Raw genomic sequence first — 16,833 nt, forward strand, 5'->3', positions numbered from 1 at the left:
AATAACATCCAAAAGTATGATTGGCCATGATATCACTCTTAACCGATACGATGCTCGTATCTTTGAACCGACACAATGGTTGTGTCGCTATGATAGTACCAAAACATACTTTCCAGGGTGAATAACACTCTTAACCAGTACGATGCATGTACTGCTGAACCGACAAAATGGTTGTGTCGCTATGATATCACCCAAACACATACAAGGATACACATAGCATGCATATATATATCATACATATACATACACCCAGATATTTATATCACACGTTATATTCAGTTCTTACCTGTTTTCCGAATTCAAACGTGCTTTGGCCAGACCCGAACGGAAATCTCGTGCTAGATGGATGCCACTAATCACATTTTGAAACCGGGTAAGTTACATGATTCAAAACCCTAATCCCGGGAAACCCAAAACCAAAACCCTAGGTTCTGCTATGCTCTTAATGGGTTATTCTAACTCTGGAAATGGGGAAACATCCAACCGAGGCACCGAAATGGCAAAAATTGAGAAAATGAAAGGCCCGGGGAACCACCTCGCCAAAACCGGCTAGCCGGTTTTTGTAACCGCAAACCGGCTAGCCGGTTTGCACCAGTATTCCCCAAACTCTTCATTTGTTGCTCAATTCTTCACCAATTGCCATGAAACCTTCCAGAGCTCCTATTTAGGGCATAAACAATAATTTCCAGCCAGTAATTCACAGAACAAGCCATCAAAACCCAAGTTGCCATTAAAGCCCAAAGCTTTGAACTCAAAGCTCAAAGTTGCATAAAACTTACAATCAATCACTACACCAGCTACTAGGAACTTAAATTAACTCAAACTAACCCTAGAATCCGAAATTCAAACAACTCTAACCCTAACAGCCCATGATTTACAATTTCACTACTTCAACTAATTCAAAACTTGAAATTTAGAGAAGAGACCATTAGGGCTTACCTTAGATTGATTTCCCCCCTTGAATCCTTGCTGAAAACTCAGAAAAATGGCAAAGAAAATTGGTTCTTGCCCCTTGATTGCTCCAGCCGAAAGAAAGAGAGAAAGAGAGAGTTCATGAAATGTCTAATTTCCCTATTTTTCTTCAAATGAGATAAATGAGTTGGCTAAGCTTAACTCTTGCTGAAATAAATTGCTAGGTGCCACTTTCTTAGGGCAGCCACCTATCCTTCAATAAAGGAAATGACTAAAATGCCCTCCAACTTAAAACTTAGGTGCTTCACCAAACTAGGGGTAAAATGGTCAAATCCCATAACCCCGCTCAAACCCGATAATTAATTTTCTCTAAAATATTCCCCACTAAGAAATAAGGTTCTAAACTTACCCATGTGATCAATCTAGCCATCCATCGCATTTTCCGTTGTCGCCGAACAAAAATTACAAAAATATTATATTCCACATATAAACTAAATAATACCCCTAGAGTTTAATAAAATCTCCGGAATTGAGAAATTATAACTCTAATATTTATTTCTAAATATTGGGGTCCACAATTAAATAAATTCACAAATAATAATAAAATAATAAAAATTAGTGCTAATTGCCTTTACTAATCCAAATTAATAGAGCGGTCATTACATCATCTATATTCGAATATGGATGTACATTCAAGGGTGGATATGAGTTATCGTTAAATTATTCTTAAGATGATCACTCTAGATTTTACCTTATGCAAAGAAATTTGAAATGTTTGAGAAATTTCATGAATTTCTAACAATAGTGAAAAACCATTAAGCAGGGTTGTCTTAAATATTGTGGAGGCCCTGATCTAATTTTAAAAATTAGGCCCCTTATAAAAAAAATGAATTTTTACAAAAATATTGAATTTTGGGTAAAAGTTTACAATTTTATTGTCACGCAGAATTTTTTAAAAAAATGTTGTCTTTTTATAAAACTACCGCAAAACAGTAAAACAGAACAATTAAAACAACAGTGGGACAACTAAAAAATAACCGTGAAAACTTAACACTGTGCACAGTATAAAACTTACTTAATATTTTTGAAAAAAAATACAATACACAATATAAAACTACCAAGACCGGCCTAAATAATTTGAGAGCCTTGAGCGAAATAATAGTTTCTTTCTAAAAAAAAGTTGATCATATTCTCACCACTAACTATCTAATTTGGCAACTAATGAATATTAGCTATACATATTTGTTTTTTTTTATGATCAACTAGTTGTGAGAACTAAATTAATTTATATTACTTAATCACATTTTTAATAGCTTTCTTTAATTTATATTCGGTGTTATTTAATTTAATATCTTAATGTAAGACGTACGTTAATATTTGTAACTGAAATAACTATAACTCAAAGGGTTAATTTCACAAATGTACAAAAACAACAAAAAAAAAATAACAAAATACAGTTTCACGGAATTTTAAACATTTTTATGATTTTATTGATTTTATTTACATAAAATACGGTCTTTTATGTTGAAATTTTGTTCATTTGTTGTTAATTTTTTGTTATATGTATGTTATTTTTTGTTTTTTTTTTGTTGTTATTTTCATGTTACTTTTATGTTGTTTTCTTGTTGATTTTATGTTGTTTTCGTGTTATTTTTTGGAAAACCGTAAAAATGTAAAAAAAAAACATTCTTTGAACGTAAAAATGTAAATATTTTACAGAAAATGGTGCCTTATGTAATTATTCCTAACTCAAACTGATGAATATGATTTTTTTTTAAAAGAAAATTTGGGCCCTTTCTATCTTTGGGCCCTGTGCAATGGAACAGCCTGCACACCATTAGGGTTGGTTGTGCCATTAAGGTAACTGATAGGGGTGGAGAAATATTTGGTAGATATGCAGTTCAAAGATCATTAAGTTAAATTTTGAATTGTATCCAAACTTACCTCCCCAGAAATTCGGATTGCATATTGATAAAAGTGAAAGGTCTATGATTAGTTACTAGCTTAAGTCCTTCTAGGGAAATACCCTAGTGATAGTAAAACTTCAGAATAATCTGTCAACAAGTTAATCATAGCAATTTAGATCAAATTAATAATAGGTTTGTTATTAAAAAAAAAAAGTTTTTGAATAAACAATTTAAGTATAACAAACAATATCTATGTAACAAATGTGAAATCAGATATTTATTACTTATATAATTAAACTATTATTTAACTAACCAACTAAATTTTAAAAATTTAGGATTGTTGAAACAACCTTAAATATCTTTTCAAAATCTAAAATCAAATATTTTAAAATATCTAGGTTTATTTGAATTATTTTATCAAATTAAATTAAATATCTAATAAGATAAATTATTTGAAAATAACTAATTAGATATTTTCAAAATTATTTCTTAATCTTATAATTTAATAAACTTAAAATAACAAAATAAACTAATTTTAAAACGAATATGGTTAGGCAATTATTATTTTAAAAATAAAATAATAAACAAATAATAATTATCCAAATTATATGTCAAAATATCTCAAATTAAGCCTTTTTTCAAATTTCAACAAAAAATATCTAAGTTATTTAAATATTTAAAATATTATTTATAAATGTCTGATAAGTAAAATGACATAAAATATCATTTTTCTAACTTATAATTTATAAACAATTAAATATTCCACAAAATAACCTACTTTTTTAAATTTGAAAATTTTATGGTTGGAATGTTTATAAAAAAAAAATATCTATGTTAATTTTAAATTTATTAATTATTTAATTTATCATATAAGATAATTTTAATATAATATTTCAAATTAAAGGATAAGGCTATCAAATATAGCCAATATTAAAATATCCAACTTTATAATTAAATAATATATAATATTATAAATTAACAAAATTTTAAAATCTGACCATAATTTTAAATTAAAATAATAAAATTTTGAATTTAAACCTCAAAATATCAAAGAATTAATAATAATCTATTAAAATTAAATATTATCCTAAGAAAATGAAACGTCAAGATCCATTACTGGAAGCGTCGGTGATTTCCTCTTAGTCCTCGAAGACATATCTGCACAACAAACACAAGGATTAGGACAAGCATAACACTACAAAGTTTTTATTCTACATGTCGGACATTTATGGAGTGAACAAGGAATGGAAACACCGGGAACTTTAGAAGATTGCCTCGAGACAAAGGTAGGTTGGGGGAGGATTTCGCGAAAGACTCTAGGCAATGGAGGGAGGAATAAGGAAAACCAACATCAAAGCCTGAATGTTCCTTCACCAGAGACGTTGGAGAAATGACTGGCAACAAAGGCATAGACCTTTATAAGGCCCCCACCCTCACTTTGCGAATCCAGTGCGAGGACCGAAGTTGTTCTAACTACAGTAAGACATCAATAAAGGTCGAGGGACCATTCAACTCCAGGGAGATTATCTCAGCTTGGGTTCGCTTGAGTTTCCCTCAACTCACATAGTTGCTTTAAGTGAGCTATGAGTGCTTCCCTTATCCTATGATATACGATGAAATGATCCTCCACTTGATTTTTCGAGTCAAATAACAAAATGTTAATCGGGATCACTCACTTAGGAGTTACGCCACTGGCTTTAGAAGACATAAGGAAGGGGACAAAGAGACCTCAAAATCCTACACCCCACGGGGCAAAAGAAAAATTTAGGAGTAAGCAAAAAATCACTCAATATACTGTCAACTACAACCCTTCTCACTACCCGAAGAAAATGGGGAAGACCCGCTACCAGTTACTACCCTAAGAAAAATGACTTAAGAAGAGAAAGAAAAGAGGAAAGAGAAGAAAAATCACGAAGCAAAAGATGCCATGAAAAATGACACATGCGCAAACTACCCAATTCAAGTATGTAAAAGCAACATGGGAAAAAATTCTTTGCTAAGTAAATTGATTAGGAATAGCAAACAGTCAAGGAAAGGAGAATACCTTTGTAAAGGGTGTCTTCAACAAGGATCAAACTTGAATACTCGAGCTCTTAATACAAGATCTTAAAGAAATACAAGGATCCAAATGAATTTATGAAAGAATAAAAAGTTAATAGGAAGGTATTTATAGGGAAAAGAGACAAAGTTCCAAGCCTTTGAATCAAGTGGCGATTGATGAAAGAGATCATTCCATATGCCCACATTGGGATTCACGCATATCATGATTGGTCATATCTCACTTACAACGAGGTACCAAGATTCCTTATGGCATATGTATCCCTCAAAATGCATGTCTCACTTTTGCAATATGTGCTTCCAAAACATCCAGATATGAACATCCTTTGGAATGTAAGAGTCCACGAGTACACTTAAAAAATATACTCGTAGACTTGGGAAGCAACTGTTGACCTCAAAAATTGACTAACTATTAATATCGGGATCATGCCAGAATAAGGGGAAGGTGAGAAGGGAGGAGGCACAAGAACGAAAGAGACTCGCGAGACAAAGGCCTTGCTGAATTCTGGCCTGCGGCACCCCATCAATGAGAAGAGGGTCTCACTAACCCTCGTGTCGCGTCACCCATCAGCAGGAGAGAGGGTCTTGCAGACCCTTGTGTCGTGACGCCCGCCAACGAGAGAGGGTCTCACTGACCCTCTTGTCGCGTCGCCCATCAGTAAGAGAAAGGGTCCACCCTCGTGCTGGGACGCCCGCCAACGAGAGAGAGAGGGTCTCGCTGACCCTTGTGCTGCGCCGCCCCTGTTGCCTCTTCGCGTTGCGCCACTCAAGCAAAGGGAGGAAGTCCTCGCTTTTCCTTAGAACACTTGCGATTTCATCTCTTGTTTAATCACTACCATACTTATACTTAATTTCTCTATTAACTAATTCAAGGTTTTCAGTCCTCAGTTGACAAGTTTCAGTCACCAACGATATCATAAGGAATTATTTAGTAGTATTTCACGGACAAAATACTAGTTATTTTATAAAATATCAAACCATTCGTAATGCTCTTAAATTTTCATTGCCTGCCACTGCCACCTGTCATATGGATCTTCTTCCTACCACATGCCGCCACGTGAACCTTCATACATCCTCTTTCATTCATGGGATTTCAACAACAAATTCAATGTGGCAAATAAAATAATATTCCAATTAAAATAAGATAAAATAAAAAATATTAGTGGACCAAAAAAAGAAAAAGAAAAACCCATAGAAAGGGAGGCTAAATGCCAAGTAAATGTTAATGTCAGTTGTCATTATTGAGAGGAGCATGGGACCCTATCACGACTCACTTGAACGTCTTATAAAGGAAGCCCCGAAGAGAGACTCCGTCGAAATACGCAAAATCAAGAAACACTGCCAAAAAAATAAAAAATAAAAATCAAGAAACCGGCGTAATCTTCAACTTTTCTCGTACGGCCGGAGTGGGTGGTGGGCATTTCTATCAAAAGGCATATAATTAATTATAACCATTATTATTATGGCTGGTCAGTCTCGAAAATGGATGATTCTAGTGGCGACAATATGGATTCAGGCGTTCACAGGAACGAACTTCGATTTCTCGGCTTACTCTTCGGTGTTGAAATCGGTTCTGGGGATTTCTCAGGTGCAGCTGAATTATCTGGCTGTTGCTTCGGATATGGGGAAGGTATTTGGGTGGTCGTCTGGGTTGGCCTTGATGTATCTCCCCTTGTCTGTTGTTCTCTTTATCTCTGCTTTTATGGGTTTCATTGGGTATGGGCTTCAGTGGCTTGTCATTACGCAACTCATAACTCTTCCTTATTTCCTGGTATGATTTCTAACTAATATATCCTCCTTCTTTTCTTTTTTTATTTACTGTTTAACTAATAAATTAATTATATTCTATACTAAATTGGTGATTTTGTTTGGTCATGAACTCTCGTGTTCTTTACTTGTCATTAATAGAAAAGACAAAAGTCACACAGACAGAGATGACATTCTGCAGTTTTACACATAAAAAAAGTTTTAAACTTACCAAATCAAAAATGTTTTTTTTTTTATAAAAAAATAAAAATAAATTCCTTGTTCAACATTTTGTGTGTTTGGCAGTAACACTAACAATGTCATTGCTTATTTATTTATTTATTTTTCTTTAATTTTAATCAGAGTACTTTCTATTTTCTAAAGAAAGAGTGTCATCTGATATTTTAAAGAGGAAAAGAATTTTGGCCAAGGGGCTTTTTTCTTTTGCTGGCATTTCTTTCTTTCTTTCTTTCTATTTTTTTTTTTTTAGGAAAAAAATCTTTCTTTCTTTCCTTTTTTAATAATTTTTCTTAAAGAATTTCTTTTTTGTATTGGCTTTGGGTTGTAAATCATGAGGGTACCGCTTAATTATTACATAAAAATTAACACTATTTTTATAAATATTAACTTTTTATTATAAATATATACATATTTTTTTTTTGTAATTTAGACAAATATCCTTGCTCGCCTTTATGTGAATCCGCTGATAGTATCGCTGATGCTTTATATGAATTATTGACAGATTCTATGTTTTCATTTAAATCCAACTAAAATAAAATTCTTTATTGTCGTAAGTATAGTAATATTATTCTCTTTGGAAAACAGGTTCCAATTTTGAACCTCAACTGCTAATATTAAAAAAAAGGATAATAAAGTAGGTGTATATACTTGAACTACAAATTTGTGCAAAGAGATAATTGAGTTGGATTTTAAAATTAAATGAAAAATTCTCATTTACTGCTAACGTTTAAAAAATTCGCTAACCACACACGTCGACGAAGATTTACAAGTACCATTTCTAATTCTAGGGCCTTCATGAAAACACGACTCCCCAAAGCTTTAGCCTTTAGGTTTGGGCCCATTGTTGCTGTCTTTGTCTCCCTCTATTCCATCAGTACCGGTTTTTATAAATAGAACTCTTTTTCAGCGAAAGTGACCCACATTATATACTTTTTTATTTATTTTTTATAGCCTAAATAATTTACAATAAATAGCATGTGGACATAATAAATGATATATGTTATTGCTTTCAAAAATATATATATAAGTATGTAGGCATGTTTTTTTGCACTTAATTTATTTGAATATTGTAAATTTACTGATTATTTTTATTTATTATTTATTTTGAATTAATAAATTTACTGATTATAAAGTCCATTATTATAAGATAAATTTTAATATTATTACTATTTTGTGCTTCCTTTTATCTTTTATATCAATCATGGTGACGACTAGTAAATATGTCGACTATTTTTGTTAATGAACTTAACTACTTATGGCATATATCTCTGAAAAAAAAGAGCCTACTTTGAGTGATAGAGTTTTTATTATCAAATTCTGATTGTGGGATCGTATTTGGCATATTGGATCTATCATGGTCGATTCTTAGCATTTAATTCTGCGATGAATGGTCTGGCTACTGATAGGGTTTTAAAGAGAAGAATTAAATCAAACAACTACTTATAAATGAATTTTTATTTGACTGTAATATATATACGTCAGTCCAATTTATAAAATAATAAAAGTACATGCAATTATAGTAAATTATTCATCTTACCCATCTAGATTATTAGCCAAATAAATGGTATAATAAATTAAAATAATACGTGGTTGCTGGGTATTATAGAAAATATTACCGTGCAAATAGGGTAAATATGAAAAGCAGCTTCAAAGTGGTAATTTACAAATCTGTAGACATTATTTCGTTAAATATTAATTTTTTTTAAAAAGGGTTAATATTAAATCTAATAGAAGTGGTTTTCCAACTTTTGTAATAGTCTTGAACGTCAAGTAGAACAAAAAATTCTCATGCATTATTATTGTTAAATGTTCTTATTATGATATTCAGACAAAAAATGTTCTTATTATGTATCTAAGAATAAATTAAATAAAATAATAACATATAAAATGTTCAAATACAAACAAAATAAAGGAAGCATGTTTGCACGTGAAATAAGGTTGTGAAGAAGAAATTTCTCAGCAACCACGTGCCTCTTTCATTCACGTACCACGGTAATATACATGTTTCTTTTTAAAAATAATAATAGAAAAAAATTAAATACTTGTTTTCTTGGTAACTTCATTTCTTCTGTTTGTTTCTATTAATTTGCTCAATCTTACTTTCTATCTAGTGTTAAGATGTTTTATTTTTTTATATTTTTTTTATTTATATGTATATAATATGTTTTTATTTTGTTTCTTTTTGTAGTTAGGAACGTTATTTTCCTTTTGATTGTGGTACTATTATACTTCAAAACAAAATAAGAAATTTACCCAATAAAGAGTTTTTCTTGCAACCACAACTTCCTCTTTCAATGAGAAACAACCAAGTGTAACCAGTAAAGTAGTAGGGCCCTGCTCCGGTCTTTAATGAAATTATTTAAATAAAAGGCAAACTAACAACTATCATGCATATGCATGTCAATATGTCATCAATATATAATGGGCCAAAACAAAAGATTCAGATTGAGTTTCTCCTTTTGGTGAAGCAATGAATAATTCTTCTATTTGTACACTTGTACTTATACTTTTTTTTTTCAAATCCTTGAGTAAAAAATATGTGTGGGAAATTCTAAAGGTTAATGTGCCAAGTACACTTGAACTATGCAATAAAAAATCTCTAACTAATTATTAGATATTATATCAATATAATATTAGCATCTTAAATACCAAATAGTAATACTATTTGTATTTACATCAATACTAAGACTTTTTTTTTTTTTTGAGGAAAATCAATACTAAGACTTAAATAAAATTAGTTGTCGTTATAATATAAATGGTTAATTAAAATTTTTATCTTTTCAATTTTGATATACACTAAATTATATTTTTTGAATTTTCAGATTGTTAAAAATTTTCTTTGAAATATTAAGATTGTTAAATTTAAGGAGTTTTGTCTAATTTCATCAATTTTGTTATTATAGCTATTTTCTATATACTAACTTTTGCTCCCGAATATTAATATTTATTAAATTATGCCATGAAATTTTAACATGTGTTATATTGTGTCCCCTAAATTTTCATCTACGTCAGATTTTGTTTAATAAAATTAGACAAAAGTCTTTTAAGTAAATTTTTAATATGAGAGACATCATGTAAAAATTCAATAGCAAAAATCCAAATTAACCACTCTTACTATATATATACATATATCTTTTCTCAAGAAAATGTGATTAACACGATATAAACTAGTAATTGATAAGCATAGATGGTAATGGTATATTAATATGCACACACAAACATAACAGTCATATATGAAAATTTATGAGACCTCCTTCTCTGTTATATAAAACAATGGACAACTTTTCACTTCAGCACAGAACAATATGAATTTAATATTTTTCCCACTTATGTAAGGTAGTGTAAATCAGAATTATACTAGTACTATTATCAATTATGAACCTTTCTAAACCAGCTAGATTAATGTTGAGCAGTGTTTGACAACATTTTTCAGGTGTTCCTTCTTTGTCTGATGGCCGGTTGTAGCATATGCTGGTTCAACACAGTGTGCTTCGTTCTATGCATTAGAAATTTTCCATCGAACCAACCTCTTGCAATATCGCTAACCGTAAGCTTCAATGGCGTGAGTGCGGCCTTGTACACTCTTGCTGCCAAAGCCATCAACCCTTCTTCAAGTCCTCTGTACCTCATTCTCAATGCCATCATCCCTCTTATCACCTCTTTTGCTGCTCTCATCCCAATCGTCCGCCAACCTTCCCTGGACCCTCTCCCGCCTGAAGCGGTCCGCCGTGACTCGGTCATTTTTCTCCTTTTGAATGTCTTAGCTGTTCTAACTGGCGTTTACCTCCTCCTCTTTGGTTCAACAACCACTCATGATGCTTCCTCTGCTCGTCTCCTCTTCGGTGGCGCAATTGTACTCCTCATCTTCCCTCTTTGTATCCCCGGTATTGCCTATGCTCGAGATTGGTTTAAAAGAACAATCCATTCGAGTTTCCGCCTTGATGGCTCTGGCTTCATTCTTGTTGATGTTGATGATCTTGAGCTTCATAAGGAACTCCTAACTCGTGAGGCTAGTAATCATGAAAATGGATTACTTGATCCATTATTGTGTAGTGATAATGGGTTAGTGAGGAGTAAAAATAGTAGTCTCGGACAAAGTGAAGGGTGTTGTGAGACAGTGATTGGGAAGGATCAGCTAGCAATGCTTGGTCAAGAGCACTCGGCTAAAGATCTTGTTAGAAGACTTGATTTTTGGTTATATTATGTTGCATATTTTTGTGGAGGTACAATCGGCCTTGTTTTCAGTAACAATTTAGGACAGATTGCGCAATCGCTCGGGCAGAGTTCCAACACCACTACACTTGTCACGCTTTACTCATCTTTCTCCTTCTTTGGTCGGCTCCTTTCGGCTGTACCAGATTATATTCGCGGGTAATATATTTTAGTTTGCTATTTAACAACATTGTTATTTGGTAACACCATGTTTTGTTGGGCATAGTGGTAACAGAATTTTGATTCGTGCAGGAAGTTATACTTTGCAAGAACAGGATGGCTGACCATTGCACTTCTGCCGACCCCAGTTGCCTTCATTTTACTGGCGATGTCAGGAAGTGAGGCGGCATTACACACAGGCACGGCGCTGGTGGGGTTAAGTTCAGGGTTCATATTTGCAGCAGCTGTGTCCATAACGTCGGAGCTGTTTGGGCCAAATAATGTGAGTGTGAACCACAACATTCTTATCACCAATATCCCAATTGGCTCACTGTTGTATGGTTTTCTTGCTGCAACGGTTTATGATGCCAATGCGAGCTCTGGTCTAAGAGACGTAGTGAGTGACTCGGTAGTGTGCATGGGGAGACACTGTTATTACTTGACTTTCGTTTGGTGGGGATGCATATCGATTTTGGGACTAGCTTCTAGTGTCATGTTATTCTTAAGAACAAAACATGCCTATGACAATTTTGAGCATAAACGTACCACACAATTGTACTAGTTGCTTCCTATATTGAGCCATTTTGATCCATTATTAGTACGAGTCAGTAACTTGTACATAGTTTCTACTCTCTTTTATCTCAAGCTCCATCTATTTTCTACTTGTACCTTATCATATATTGTTTGTTTGTTTGTCTTTTTATTTATTTTTTAATTTTTCCTTTTTATTTACAAGATTTTTTCCCTTTTGGCTAGTAGTTTACATTAATCGTAATAGATTAGGGGAGATGTAGTGTCAATTTTTCCCATTCTCGTGTATGTGATGTTATAATAATACATTATATGAGTATTGATCTCATCAATAATCAACTCAAAAGCATGATCATTACCATCCAAGATCAAACATTTAGATTATTAGCATAATTGCATAATGATATAAACATACCTGGGTCATCTTGAATCACTAAATCTATATATAGGAAAAATTTTATATAGGGGTGTTAAGAAAGTCTCCAACATTGGAGTCTTTTTCTATCCAATCCAATTATGCCACTAGTTAATAGTTGTTTATTGCTATATGTATCACATGGGAATATTATTTGCTTTCATTTTTTTCTTTTAAAAAATATATATAAAATTACCAATTAAATTACTTAATTATTTTCTTTAGTTCATGTTGTTAATTTCTTTCTCTTCGTTTTTAGTTTTAATTCTAGGTTCAAATCGCATTTTGCATGAACAATGAGAGAAAAAATAGAAAATGTATGATTTGATAAATCTCAGCTTAAATTATGCTAATGAATCCCATTGCCTTTTAAAGAAGAATTTACAATTAATGGCCACTACAATATTGACAAATGGCAGTGTACAATTTGATAATGAATAACAGAAATATCGATATAGGAATTTGTACAATCATTGCACACACACTAATACAATACCGTTAGAGAATATTCTAGAATTAATGTTGAGTTGTCCTCTGTGCTCCTCTATTGTGATACCTTGTTGCTGCACTATACAATAAGTTGTTGTGGAGACTCAAGTCTTAACACCACCTCTCAAAGGCAGGTGTGATGGTGTCACTACAAGTTTGAAAATCAGCAGCTAGAATCTTAAGGGAGATAGAGCTTTAGTAAGACAATTGACAATTTAATCTGATGAATGAATGTATCTCACTATAGGTTCTCTCTTCAATATCTTGTCATGCACAAAATGTAATGTGTTTGTTGCATGCATGGTAAAGTGGGTTTGAAGCTAGTGCACTAGTACTTACATTGTCACACCAAGCTATAGACGTTTTGGTTAGTAGAAACGTTATCTCTTTCAGTAGGGATTCTATCCAAGTTATTTCTATTGTAACATGAGCAAGCGTCCTATATTCAGACTCGGTGCTTGATCTTGAAACAACAGATTGTCTCTCTGATGACCATGATATGAGAGTATCCCCAAGATAGACACAATAGCCTCCAACAAACCTTCTATCATCAATGTAACATCTCCAATTAACATCCGAATAATCTGTGATTGCAAGTTTGTCACTATAATCGATATGCAGCCCATGACTCATTGTACCCTTTAAATATTTGAGTATTCATTTTGCAGCACTCCAATGGATTATGGTAGGAGCTTTGAGAAACTGACTTAGTTTATTGACAACAAAACTAATATCAGGTCTTGTGTGGCATAAATACTAAAGGGCACCAATAAGACTTTTGTAAATTGTTGGATTATACAGTGCGTCTCCATCTGTCAATGATATTGATCTACTAGTGACAATGGGAGTAGGACACTACAACACTCTAACTAGCATAGGCGTGCTAACGTGATTTTGTACGTACTGTGCAGCTCGTTGCTAATCAACGAGGTTATTGAAAAAACGTGAATAATTAAAATTTTGCTTTTTAATTAAAACATAACATAATATACTTATAAAATTCTGAGATCCCGTTTATAAAATACAATAACAAAAGTTTGCTATTTAATTACAAAAGATTTGTTGCCCAACGACTATACAACAGAAGCCCTGATGTCCCGAGGATCGTACTCTCCAGGCCTAACCGCCTCGACATGTACAATCTTCACCTGCTCGCTCTCACGGCTCCTCAGCTTTAGCCTTGCCCTTACCTACACATAGCAATAGCACTGTGAGTCGACAGACTCAGTAAGAAAAGCATAACATAATAAACATACTAAAATCCCGGGTTATAATCAGGCGCCCATACACCTAACGATAACCCTAACTGAATCAGGAACGCTCTTGACAAAGTATGACTAACCGCGAATCCAACCTATACTCAGTACTCTAATCGCACTGATGTGGTAGCAGTTAATCCATACTGTCTGATAGCCTAGCATATATCTGATGGCATCTCGGTGCAACTCTATGTACACCTCACTGTTGCCCTGATATGCTAATCTGATGGCTATATAAAATTTGCCTAACATATATCTAATATGTTATTCTGACGGCAACTAACATGTACGCTAAACATGTATAAGCATATGCATGACATTATACTAATCTTACCTTGATTCCGAATTCAGGTGTGCCGCCCAACCAGAGTGGAACAACTGCTCGGCGAATTACAGGCTCCTAAATCACATCAATCATAACATAGGTGAGTGACACGCTAAATCACTTTTCGGGGTCTTAAACTTGAAACTAAAAGTTTCCCCATCGATAAATAACATGGCAATACCCTAAACAACACAAAAATGGGAAAAACTAGGGTTCCCAGAATTGCCCCAACCGGTAGACTGGTTCCCCAACCGGAATTCCGGTTCTGGGAAAAATTCCTGGGAGCCAACCGGAATTCCGGTTCCTACAGGCCCTCTGAACCGGAATTCCGGTTCAGTGCAGGAAAGACCAAAAATTTCATATCTCAACCAAATCAACCCCGATTCAAACCAAACTTTCCAAACCTGCTATTTAGACCATAAAGAACAAAACCCAAGCAACAAAACAACTACAAAACCTTAAAATCAAATTTCACCATTAAAGACCAAAGTTTGAGTTCAAACTCCAAACTTGATTAAATCCAACCAACAACCATTAGAACCTGCTTAAATCCACTTATCTAAACATAATTAAGCTTAAGAAAAACAAAACTAAACACTAACAGCAGCCACAGCAACAAAACCACAAGCATGCATAAATTTTCTTTCCTTACACATCAAGAAAACAAAGAGGGAGGTTACAAAAGCTTTACCTTGGCTTGGATTCACTTGAAACTTAACTGGAAATCCCCTAGAACTGCTGAAGAAAACCTAACCCTAGTTGGTTCTATGGGGTTTGAAAATGAGAGAGAGAATTGAGAGTGAAATGAATTTTCCTTTTCTTTAATGTTCTTGTAAATGAAGTAATGGTGTTTTATCAAATATTATCAGCCATTACACTACTAAAAAATCAGGTTACTAAATGTATCTAAGTCAACTAAAGGACAAAATACACATGGGGAAAAATGACCATTTTGCCCCTCCCACACTAACACAACATAAAAAGGTACTAAGGGTATTTTGGAAAATTCTAAATTTCCGACTAATCTCGACATTTCTAATGTCTAATTATATCGCACCGCTATACTAAAATACTAAGATGTGATTCAACTAAGCCATACACCGCGTTCCAATGTTGTCGAACACTGAACATGCAAAAATATGAAATTTTTATAGATGACATATAAAATGCATTATGAATTCAAGTGAATCATCATAAATTAATAATTTAGAATTAATAACTAATTTTCATAATTAACCCTAATCATCTGCTAATTTCCAAATTTAAGCTAAGCGGTCTTTACAGACACGGTTTTAGATTGACCATGTCATGCTTCCTCAGAAGCTCTTTAATATATTTTCTTTGATTTAGATAAATACCCATGTCATATTTGATTACTTTGTTAGATTATATTTTACCAATACCTAGATTTACTAACACGTATGTTTTTAACATCCTAAATATGAATCTCTAAAACAATGAAACTTAAACACATCTAAAGTACGAGAAACTTTAAATCAGTTGCAGCGGAATATAATGACTCATTCCACTCAGATCTCTAACCCTTGTATACTTTCTGTCGCAGAGTATAATAAGGATTTGAGCCCGATTCTCCTTCAGTTGTTTGGATTTTTCACAGTCTTACACACTATGATTGAGGACTTACTTGTTATGGATTGGCATGCACTCAATCACTAAGGCTCAAAATTTAACGTGATGAACAACACTCAAGGATTCGAAAATTAGAAGAGAGAAAGAAGAAGAAGAAGAAGTCTCAAAACACTAGTTGTCTGACAGAATGAAAACTAGGTTTAAAAGCATTAGTTGCATTATGAGACTATTCTTTTTTTTTTATATTAATTCACTTAGGGCCCGTTTGGTTGATGGTAATGGGCCATAAAGGAATGGAATGGAATACTAATGGGCCTGATTCTTTTGTTTGGTTGGAAAATAACAATTTTGGAAAAGAATTCCATAGTAATGCTATTCTCCCAAACTAATGGAATTGCTTTCCATTTTTCATTTGGTGGAATTATAATTCCATTCCACTACTTTGGCATATCAACAAATTATCTCTCTTCTACTCCAGACATGGCCCAAGCCCAACAAACCCTAACCCTAGCAAAGTGAAGATTAATCTGCCGCCATTGTTGTGAGGACTGTCTTCTTCGATCATCTCTGCAAGTGCTGGGTTCCTTGATTGGTGGTAGCATTGCCAGAGGTAATTCTCTCTCTCTCTCTAGTTTGGTGATTCTGAATCTGTTCTTGTTGTTTTCTGTATGAATGTGTGAATCTGTTCTGAATGTATGTGTTATTTTCATAAATCTGTATCAGATGTGGTTGATTTTATTTCTAATCTCCTTCATCTCTCTCTTTCAATTTGTTTAGTTGCTCTGTTTCCCCAAATTGAAATTTGTTCTAGAGATTTATGTGCGAATCATTAAGCTTGGGCTTGAGGGATATGTAGTTGTGAGCATTTCTGCAATTGATGCCAAAAGGAATATGTAATTTTGCGAATAAGAAGTAATGGAATGAAAGAAAGGAATATATGTTTGGTGTTTCAATATTGCGTGAAATTTTTGGAGGAAGTGTTAGGATCAA

At 33.2% G+C, this 16,833-nt stretch overlaps 1 protein-coding gene across 1 annotated transcript; it reads left to right on the forward strand.

The window, feature by feature from the left end:
* Window positions 1-5,934: 5,934 nt before the first annotated feature.
* LOC115717080 (protein NUCLEAR FUSION DEFECTIVE 4) lies at window positions 5,935-11,826 on the forward strand. The gene is made up of 3 exons (XM_030646018.2): window positions 5,935-6,648; window positions 10,297-11,234; window positions 11,328-11,826. Exons 1-3 carry the CDS (start codon window positions 6,340-6,342, stop codon window positions 11,794-11,796), a joined length of 1,716 nt encoding a protein of 571 aa, XP_030501878.1. The 5' UTR covers window positions 5,935-6,339; the 3' UTR covers window positions 11,797-11,826.
* Window positions 11,827-16,833: the final 5,007 nt, after the last annotated feature.

The sequence above is a fragment of the Cannabis sativa genome, chromosome 5, assembly GCF_029168945.1.
Source record: "Cannabis sativa cultivar Pink pepper isolate KNU-18-1 chromosome 5, ASM2916894v1, whole genome shotgun sequence".
NCBI classification, from domain to species: Eukaryota; Viridiplantae; Streptophyta; class Magnoliopsida; order Rosales; family Cannabaceae; genus Cannabis; species Cannabis sativa.